At 42.3% G+C, this 11,332-nt stretch overlaps 1 protein-coding gene across 1 annotated transcript; it reads right to left on the reverse strand.

Moving 5' to 3' along the window:
- Positions 1-9,113: 9,113 nt before the first annotated feature.
- Positions 9,114-10,058, reverse strand: LOC147712925 (olfactory receptor 5V1-like). The gene has a single exon (XM_086919725.1). The coding sequence runs from the start codon at positions 10,056-10,058 to the stop codon at positions 9,114-9,116; it is 945 nt and encodes a 314-aa protein (XP_086775851.1).
- Positions 10,059-11,332: the final 1,274 nt, after the last annotated feature.

Raw genomic sequence — 11,332 nt, forward strand, 5'->3', positions numbered from 1 at the left:
CTGAACCCTGAAGGGCGGCCAGTGAGACTGGTGCACGGCTTCCAGCAAAAAATTCCAAAAATCTCCCTCCGTTCACCTTCAGGAAAGCTCACTGACACAAGCTGGGTTGCTGAAGAAAATTGCTTTAATGGTGAACAGCACGAGGCAAGACGTTACCACAGCCCAACGTTTCTGCCATTACAAGCCTTGATCACGGGCGGTAACTCTCTGTATCAGCAGCCCACGTGACATGTTTATCAGCGCGGGCCGTATTATCACAGATTGCGCGCAGGGAAAAGTGCACATTTCAAATGCGAGCGCCAGCCTTTCAAAGTCCGAATGCTGTACTGCGCGGCAAATTTATTGATTAAAATTGTTCCCTTAGCGCAGATTTATTACAGGTAAAGTCTTGCACAGTTCGTCATCTTTCCATTCACTCACTGCTTTCTCGGCACTTCCAGCCTGCAGATATGGAAATTCATCCTACTGCTCCCAACTTTCCTCGCTCTGTAACGACGTCACAAAGGGCAAGCAGGTCAGACTCCAACAGTTTCAATCCATCCAAATTGCCGAGCAACTCAAGTCTGAACCCTGAAGGGCGGCCTTTCATTAAGCCATTTCTAGTGATTTTATGCCACCTGTAAAAACGCACAAAAATTTTGGGGAGGCAGTATATTACAGGACATAAAATTGTCCTTCGAAGAGAAAAAAGTTTTTTGTTAGGCATATCTCCAGGAGCTGAAGAATGAATTCTGTCCTGATGATGATGCAAGTATTTCGTAACTGCATCGAAACGTCGTCGACCTCACTGAACCATATGTTGGTTTGACCTCATAAATATTGAACAACAATGGGTTGCTATGAATGTGATCTAGTCTGTATAACCAAAGAATAAGTACAGACCGCTTTTGTGCGTTTTTACATAATTGTTTTGTCACTTGTTCTGTCTTGTCCTCTGTGGGTCACAGGCTGTGCCCACTTTTGTATAATTGTTATATATATGGAACAATACTAAAAATTGAAAAATAAAAAACCTGTCCAGCTGGACAGAGGTCATATATACTATTTAGTATATGTCTATTATTTACGTGATCCTTAATTACTAGGGTCCCCTGTTCTGTACAATAGACTACTGCCCAAGGACCCTAGTGTGATTCCTTTTGGGTTTCCCTTGTCGTGTTAAAACAGAGTTAAGCGCAATTGCCTGATTGCAAGGGATTGGTATCCCTTCCCCCCCTTTTTTTCAAAAGTGGGTTTCAACCTTCACTCCCTTCACCAACCCTAGTCCTTGTCTCAATTCACCCAACTGCTGTCCCTTTGACTAGGCATGTCAGACCCCCACCCACTGCTTTACAATTTAGATTATATTAATAAGATCCTAGGAGGCCCCTCTCTCCTCTCCGACTCAGGTAATACCCCCAACGCCCCGAGTCCTTCCTTGAAAGATGAACTAGAAAAGGCAAAAAAGAAAGAAGTCAGACTTATATTGATGATAAAACTTCTCACAGATTACCTGAAGGCTAATATAATTCCGATTGGCCTCCAAGTTAGAAACATCCCTGGCGTCTTTACTGATAATCCGAAATACCTCAACGGATTCAGTTACATTAGTACCACTTGTTCCCGGCACTGGATGGTGCTAGGGATTGATATCGTTCGCAACAGAAGAACTTAAGAAACTGGCCATAGAAATAACTGACCTTGAAAAACAAATAAATGATAATAACACAAATACTGAGGCAAAAAAACTTTTAGATCAAATCCAAAAAACTGTGGATGATTTTCGTAAATTTGAAACTGACAAAAAAACCAATAAAGTCCGAAAAGACATAAAAAGTTTCAGCCAAGAGAGAGCATATCCTTATCTTGCCAAGGACTATTATACGAATCGCTCATATAACGGACCCCAGTACCAAAGACCGTGGGGTAGGTTTAATAGACGGCAAAACTTCGTGGGATTTTCAGACAGTTCAGCAGAATCATCTGGGAACTCTGACCAAAGTGAGAGCCCAGGTCCCTCCAACAGGAATTTTTTAGCGAGAAGCCAAGGGCAACCAGAACCCCCAGGGAAGGGCAGAGGCAAACAACCGCAAAGGTGGCCGAACCCCCCGGGCGAGCGCTTCACTCGCCGCCAACACTATCGATGGTAAATGATAACAATCAAGGTGACGTTACCGCAAGATTGCAGGACGATACCAATATTCTTCCTATTTTTAATTTGACCAAACACACGTTATCCAGCAGTGAACTTTCATTACTAAGTAAAGGTTTATCTTTTGTTCTCACTGTTCGCCCCAACTTTCTAGGCGCCCAGACTGAACTATTGAGGTTCTTCAGAAAAGTAAGATTACACAGCTACTTCCTACTGAATCCTTGCCCTCAGAAATTTACTACTACTCCTTTTAAACCCCGATCTAAATTTTCACCCACAAGCACTATGGTCCCACCTGAAATTATCATTTTAGAAAAACTAGTTCTTAATGACCTGACTGCAATGGAAAATAAGAAATCTTTTATCCCCTAGAGAAGAATGCCATATCCACTCTTAAGAACAATCAAACCTTGGTCATAAAACCGGCCGATAAGGGTGGAGGGATTGTGATTCAGGAAATCGAGCAATACAAACAAGAGATTTTACGCCAACTTGGCAATCATGAACGTTATTGCAAACTGCCACGTAACCCCACTGTTGAAATACAGAAATTGATAACTGAAGTTACGAATGAAGGTTTAGAAGCTGGCTTCCTATCCAAAAAAGAATTTGAGTTTCTCAATACTAAAGCTCCCAGAATCCCAGTAATATACTGCCTCCCCAAAATTCATAAAAATTCAGAACAACCCCCAGGCAGGCCAATAGTATCCGGATGCGGTTCGATCCTAGAACCGTTAGGACAATATATTGATCATTTCATCAAGCCTTTTGTGCCCGCAACTACCTGCTATATCAGGGACACTATGTCAATGATCAATCTCATTGAGGAACACCCATTTGATCCCACATCCAGCACCATGTGTACGCTGGATGTGGAATCACTTTATACTAACATCCCTCAATTTGAGTCCCTCCGTGTCATTGAAACCATTCTAGACACGCGCCCAAGACCGCACAATGTACCCTCCAAATTAATTCTTCAGCTCCTGGAGATATGCCTAACAAAAAACTTTTTTCTCTTCAAAGGACAATTTTATGGGCAAGTCCGTGGAACTTCCATGGGGGCAGTTTTTGCCCCCAACTTAGCTATTTTGTATATGGACCATATTGAGAATCATACCATCTTGGATACATCAAACCCCTTCCACAGTGGCATTGCCCTGTGGAAGAGGTATATTGATGATATTTTTATGATCTGGATAGACTCAGACACTTCCCCAGACCAATTCACACACTGGCTTTGCAACAATAGTGGAGGGTTAAAATTCACCATGACTACCAATAAAGAATCTTTGCCTTTTTTAGACCTTGAAATAAAACATTCTGAAGGACGATTAATAACTAGTCTCCACCGAAAACTGACAGAAAGAAACACCCTACTAAATTACACAAGTCATCACCCCCGTGCCCTAAAAGATTCATTGCCCTATTCGCAGTTCCTACGCATTCGCAGGAATTGCTACTATAATCAGGACTACTTTACAGAAGCAAAAACACTGAGCCACAAACTAAGAAATCGAGGATATCCGTGCAAACTAGTAAGGCGTTCACTTAAAAGAGCATGGTATTGTCCTAGGGAGACATTACTAGAACCCCGCACTAAAAATAACCAGGAAAGAATCACTTGTGTGACCACATTTTCTCCGGCATCAAATGCCATCAAGAAAAGTGTTTTAAAACATTGGCCAGTTCTAAATGCCGGTATTCTTAACCTGGAACGACCAATGTTTGCCTTTAAAAGAGCGAAAAACATAAAGGATCACCTGGTCTGCGCTTCACTTCCCCAATCTGACTCGAGGAATACTCTAAATGATTTGTGGAACTTACCTACTTTGAAAGGTCATGCAAAGTGTGGCCAATGTGTCTCATGTGATTCAACTATAGAAGGCAAAACATTCAACTTTGGTACAATCAAATATGAAAGGCACTATTTTACAAATTGTAATTCACATAATGTGGTGTACGCAATTTTTTGCCCATGTATGATGATATATATAGGACAGACCAGCCAGAAGATCAAGCTACGGATGGGACAACATAGAAGCCGGATTCACTGTCAAACTGCCAATGCACCCTTAGTGGAACATTTCATGGAAAAAGGGCACACAGAGAATGACTTTTCATGGACTGTGATTACACAGGTCAAACCTCCTCCAAGAGGAGCAGACATTTCGCAACTTCTGAACAAGGTGGAGCTCCATTGGATCCTGAGAACTGACAGCATACGAAAGGGGCTAAAATAGAGTTGAGGATTGGACCTCCTTGTTGTGAACAATTACTTATTTACTGCTATACGTTGCAAATACGTTTTCAGTTGAAATGCCTACTATCATATGTCACTATATGTTCACTGAGCACTTTCACCTCACTTGCGCTGAATCACAGTCACCACTATAAGATGGCCGCCTTAGTTACAGATCCTTGCGCATAGTCCTTCTTTGACTATAACTACCAGGTCCCTTCCCCTGCTGAGCAGCGATCACCGCCAGAACCCCTACGTCCAGCCATCATGCTGCACTAATATGTGAGTACCGCTCTTTATCATCCCCTATCCTAGATAAAATTTAGTTTGGTATGCCGAGCTAATGTAAGCCCATTTTTCCGTTAGAACTCTAAGATGGATTATCCGACCACCACGAGTACACGCATGGAGCTACCAAATTGAGTAAGTTCTAATATGTTACACAGCACTGTTACTTTCCCGTGTACACGTTCGGCAGATTAATTTAATAACTCCCCTGTACCCTCATTGTTTTACTTTCTCCTCCAGTTCCCTCTGAACAACGTAGTCATCGTGAGTATAAACTCCTGTCCATATTAGCACCACTTGCACTAGTTGCAAACACGGTATCTAATCTAATGGCTTGCATTGGTTTTATTAGAGTCTATTGCTGCGTGGACTTCCTACTTTCCAAGGGATCTAATCTAAGTGATTACGAGGTAACCGCTATAGTAAAGCGCCTTTCTGAATCCTACACTTCACGTCTCACCTATGTGTATCTGCATCGTTTGTCACGTGTTATAAACACTGCGCCGTTGTTTTACAGCACAATCTTTCCTCACTGCGCCGACTTTTTAACTACATCATCAACACACTGCAAATCGCCAGTTCTTCCCCGCTGTATGGCCACAAGCATGTGATATATTTCACTATCGAAGAAAGCTCTCCTCACTGCGCCGTTTTTTAATATAAAACCGGAAATCGACACCTTCTCCCGGTTCTTCCCCGCTGTTTGGCCACAAGCATGTGATACAATTCACAGTTTAATCAAGCTCTCCTCACTGCGTCGTTTTTTAAAAAAAATATACCAGAAACCGACACCCTGTCTTGGTTTTATGATCACTAGCATGTGCCCTAATGCACTATGTCTGTCAGACTCCACACTGCAGGATCCGGCTGATGCACATAAAACTCCACCTCCCGATCTCACCAACACACTGGCTAAAAAACACAGTGGGTTCGAGCGATAGGGCGAGGGAAAAAACAGGAGACCAAGGAAGGGAAAGGAAGGGGGCTGCAGGGAAGGGATAGCTGAAAGACAAGAAGACAAAACAATGCACAGGTTAGTACTGTTGCTTCAAATCCCTGTCTCTCTGCTTCTTTTAGTACTATTTGAAAAGGGTTCACCTTTCTAGAACCAATGCTCTCTTCCACCTCCCTGTATATCCTGGTTGTGAATAGCCTCCTCCCTGTACAATGATGAGTTTGTCTGCACAGGTTTCCTAAGGATGGTAAACAACAATTAGTTCTGAAACACCCCTCCTGCTTTTGACGGTGTATACTAATGGTATAGAAACAGCACCTACCCCTCCTTGTTTAGAAAGAGTCTTTAAAGAAACGTGTATCCTCCACCAAATACGTGTATTCAAAACCAAAACAAAGTTATGCTCTTCCAAATAGTATTTTAGTGTTGCCCATAAATGCAAGGTTCTCTTTTAGGAACACGGCAAGACGTAGCCTCCTACTACTGTCATCCGCTTCCTTCCAATTATCAATAAATGTCTTCAAATAAATATCACCGTTCTCCCCAACACGGCAAGATGTAGGCCTTCCCACTATCTTCCGCTTGGTTAAATGAACGCCTAAGACACTAGTGCCGTACTTCGTAGCGGCAATGCGCGGAGGGTTCCCCACTGCACTCCGCTCTCCGGCGAGAACACTCACAGGATATAAATCAACAATGTCAGTTCTGTGACACTCGGTTTCCTTTTCAGGAGCGTCACTGTTTACCTCACCGCAGCGCGTTTAACATCACGCGCTGCGATATTACTTACTGTACACCAAGGCGCTTCTTCTTTCCTTGCCGCGCGTCTTCTGAGAGAAGGCTCCCAGTCCGCTGACGAGCGGCCAGATCAAACAGCGTGTGCTCGAAACAAAGATACGGGAAACTCCTTCCCCGCCGAAACTGGCAGACCACGGAACCCTCGGCAATTAGCGCGTTCCGCAAGCACACGCGCTGTAGTCAGCAAAATACTCAAACAACGCTTCTCAAACACAGTCCCAAGAGAAGCCAGGAAACTAAAGTCTGGATAGCCACACAAGCACCGTAGATTACAAAATTACTAACAGGAAGCCATGGGTCCACCTGACTTTTATAGGACCCCGCCCCCTGTATAGGCATTGTGGGATTTGAAGTTCTTAGACTTTAGGTAGGCGCCTTGTTAGATCCTGACAATGTCTATTCAGAAAAGTCACTACAAACCTTGACACAGCACTTTGCAATCTGCTGGTTAGTGATGTAAACTGTAATATAAAATGTACTCATGCCTAGTCGCTTCTAATGACTAATCCTTGGTCTTTGTTTCTCTCCAATTTTTCTCCATTTTTTCCTTTTCATATGTATTATGTAATTCGCTATAGAGGCTCTGTGATTGAAATAGACTCTCTAGACAAACATGACATATTATTTTCTGTCCTGATGATGATGCAAATATTTCGTAACTGCATCGAAACATCGTCGACCTCACTGCACCATATGTTGGTTTGACCTCATAAATATTGAACAACAATGGGTTGCTATGAATGTGATCTAGTCTGTATAACCAAAGAATAAGTACAGACCGCTTTTGTGCGTTTTTACATAATTGTTTTGTCACTTGTTCTGTCTTGTCCTCTGTGGGTCACAGGCTGTGCCCACTTTTGTATAATTGTTATATATATGGAACAATACTAAAAATTGAAAAATAAAAAACCTGTCCGGCTGGACAGAGGTCATATATACTATTTAGTATATGTCTATTATTTACGTGATCCTTAATTACTAGGGTCCCCTGTTCTGTCTAAAGGGACCATGAGCCTGTATACCGACCCTCACAATCCATTATCTTCTCTGCCAGCCCTAAGAGATCTCAGACAACCACTTTTAGCTCTCACAGCTCTACTGCCTGCGCCAGAATCTATCTTTTGTTTTTGTTTTTTATTATTTGTACTGGTCCTGTGAGGCTCTTCTGCTTGCCCTTCAGCTGCCATCCCCATAGCATCTGTGCCATGCCATCAGCCCTCCATGTACTGACCTATGGCCCTTGTCCTCCTGCCCCCTGGCTGACTGTTCCTGGTCTTCCTTATCCTTGTCCTCCTGGTAAATCGGGTCTCCTCAGTCCTGGTCTCCTGCATTCTGTCTCTTCTGACCCTTCCATCATGGGTCTGGTATTCCTGTCCTTGTTGCTCCCTGTACCTTAGTTTCTTCGGTAGAAGGTGGTTTCAATCAAGAGGGAGCCATAAGCGTCTCTGCGCCTGGGCCATTATTTACAAAAGCAGCTCATTAACACTCAATTCACCATTACTAGACATCTGGGCATTGCAAACTAGCTTGTTTAGATGCAGTGATGCCACGATGAATATATATTTATTTTTTAACCGCACGAAAAATTCATACAAAATATTCAATACAAAAGAACAATATTATGCTAAGTATATTATATTACAAATGTGTGCCTTTGGTACACTGCCCCTTTAGACTTAATTACTCACTGGCACCCCACATACATAATATTTCTGTCTATTAATTGCCAAATAGGAGACATTTCAACACGAAGACAGATTAGCAATTTCTTGAATTCTGCTTCAAATCAATTTTTTTTAATTTTCCTCATAAATAGTCTCCCTCAAAATATTTAGGTTTGTAGTGGAATGCTAAAATTCACCTACATCTGGCTGTGATGAGCTACCTGCTCAACACCACCTTCTACCCAGTGGTGTCTGTCACATCAATGACGGACAGGCCAAAACGAATTGTGGGGGTAATCGCCCACAGGTTTGCAGTATGAGATGCTGGTGTTTAGAAATGGTGATGCAAAAAGAGATTTTCCTGCTTGTTGTGATGTGTTCTACATCCTACAAGATGAACGATGGTGAAAAAATCTTTGCGGTCCCTGGCCAGGAGCTAAGTGTCCAATCATCCGTATTGGTGGGCAGGTGAGCCAACAATAAATCATTTTAAAAGTGTTATACATAATATCGTTTGGTGATTTGGATTAATCATGTAGTATTAATTCTATAGCCAGCTATACAACGCTGTAACTCGATGAATCAGATGTGCCTTTCAAACCTATTGCATGATAGATTGCGATAATAAGGGACCTCTATGCTTTTTATAGGATCCAAGGTTGATCATTGAGACACGCTTCTGTATCTAAGATAACATGTACACGTATACAGGCGATTCACAGATGCACATGGGCTGATTGCATAGTAGTCAGATAAGAAGATACAAAAAAATTATACTTGTGTAATTACAGTAAATGAATGCCAGAGACTGTGCATTTTGAAGTGATAATAAATCCAAGCGATTAAAAGAAGACTCCAACAGTCTTTGTAAAACAGATTAAGAGGGTTTTTGGCTCCTGAAGTTACAAAACTAAATGCAAACTATGATTCATTGACATTGTTACCGATGCAAGATAAAATACATTACATTTCGAAGTCAAGAAATAAAATCTCGTAAAATGATTTTAAACAAGAACTATATGTGAATTATTGTTACTAGCCAATTTCTTTCTTCACCATTTTATGTATTGCTTTTCGCAGATTTCCTACAACCTCTTTGTTCCTTAAACTATAGATAAGTGGATTTAACATCGGAGTCACCACTACATAGAACACAGGGATCACCATGTCCTGTTCCACAGTATAGGTTGACATAGGGCGGATGTAAGTGATCACAAGAGGCCCAAAAAATAAACCAACCACTGCTAGATGAGAGATGCACGTAGAAAAGGCTTTTCGGCGTCCTTCTGATGTCCTAATCTGAATGATGGCCGAGATGATGAATACATAGGACAGAAGAGTGAACAGGAAGGGGCCCAGGATGACTATCGCTCCGGTTGCGTACAGCACAATCTCATTGATTCGGGTGTCACGGCAGGACAACGCCAAGAGTGGTGGGATGTCGCAGAAGAAATGGTTGATCCTGTGAGACCTGCAGAATGGAAGATGGAAGGTGAAGGCAGTGTGTGCCATGGAGTTCGACGCACCTGCAGACCAGCACGTGGCTGCCAGCAGGAAGCAGGCCCTTTGGTTCATGATCACAGTATAGTGCAAGGGTTTGCACACTGCCACATAGCGGTCCAGAGCCATCACTGCCAGTAAGACACATTCCACACCACCCAAGGAAATGAAAAAGTAGAACTGCACCACACAACCAGGAAAGGAGATGGAATTCACGTGAGATAGAAGATCCATCAGCAACCTGGGAACTGTGGTTGTTGAGAAGCATATATCAATGAAAGACAGGTTACAGAGAAAATAATACATTGGAGAACATAAGCCGGTGCTCACGGTGATTGTGGCTATCATCAGCATGTTTGCCAGCAGGTTTATCATGTAGAGCACGAGGAACACCACAAAGAGAATAACCTGGCGCTGAGGGTCATTGCTGAGTCCCACCAGGATGAATCCACTCACTGTTGTAGAGTTCAGTTGTTCCATGTTTTCTGCAAGGACAAGAGCAGATCATGTAAATCACACGTAATAGCTTCAGATCGATCAATATAAAGAAGCCAATGATCCCCAACATTACAGGTGCCACTACAAATATTTGGGAACCATCGATTTCAGGAAATAAAAACTGCACGAATTTGAACAGGATCATAGTGCACCGTTTATCACCCTGCGCTTCTGGGTACCTGTCTGCAACAGCATGTGCTGTCTATCACTGCAATTATAAAGTACTTTAATGGTGTCCCTGCTAAAGGAAACTCTCAAATAAAATACATAAATACTCATTTTTATAGAGGCGAGGTTATAGAAGGGTAGTCTCCCACTGGGTTGATAAGGTGCAAGGTTGTGGCTTGATTGTGCTACCTATACCCAGGTAGATATGGTTTAGGTCAGACCCAGCCTCTAAAGAAATTCACCTATATTACATTTATAAAGTTAAACTGTAAAAACAATTGGTTCCTACTCACTTAAACCCCTAGATTTCTGTGTTTTAGACTTGTTGAGCATTCGCAGAGAATCTCACTAAGACTTATTCAATGTAAGCTTTCGTAAAAGGGAGTGCAAGCTGCCAGTTACCATCTTTTAAAACATGGTCTGCTGCTGCATAGCTGGTAAGAAGCTCTGGGTTAGCTACATGTGAACATTTGCACACACACATGTGTGCACATGTGTGAAGCAGGGCACAAGTCAGGGGTACTCGCCGGTGGAACGCGTCTGCCCACTATTTTTACAGGGTGGACGCCGTCCATCCTGCCAAGAAGTTGGGCCCCACTGAAAAATATTCTGAACTCGTCCCAGTGTAATTTCCAAACACCAAGACACATTCAGCAGCGCCTACATGTTGTTTAAATCCACAGGCTTAAACGGGGTTTTCTTATTTAAGATTCTTACTGGGCCCCTAACAAAGGCCAAATCTGAGGGGTCACCAGGCCTCCTTTGTTCGAGTCTCCTGGCTGCCAGCAGTCAGGAGCCTCACACCTAGAAGCCACTGCAGCAGAGCGGAAACAAAGCTCACACCTTGTTAGCACTTCACACATACTTAAGAGAGGAAGCTTTTCATTTTGTTCAGTCCGGTAAATGGGCAAAATATCGAATGAACAGAATATAGTCATCAACAATATCGTTTTGAAGGTAAGTAATGTAATATCGATTTTAAAAATATAGGCAGTCAAAATATCGAAGTACATAATATAGTTGATTAAAAATATCGAATTTTTAATAATATCGAATTTTTTTAAGTGTTTTTTATGTTAGTATATGTG

Source organism: Lissotriton vulgaris, chromosome 5, assembly GCF_964263255.1.
Source record: "Lissotriton vulgaris chromosome 5, aLisVul1.2, whole genome shotgun sequence".
Taxonomy (NCBI): domain Eukaryota; kingdom Metazoa; phylum Chordata; class Amphibia; order Caudata; family Salamandridae; genus Lissotriton; species Lissotriton vulgaris.

Coding starts and splice junctions, on each gene's coding strand:
- LOC147712925 (XM_086919725.1), bottom strand. CDS start 10,058: ATGGAACAACTGAACTCTACAACAGTGAGTGGATTCATCCTGGTGGGA.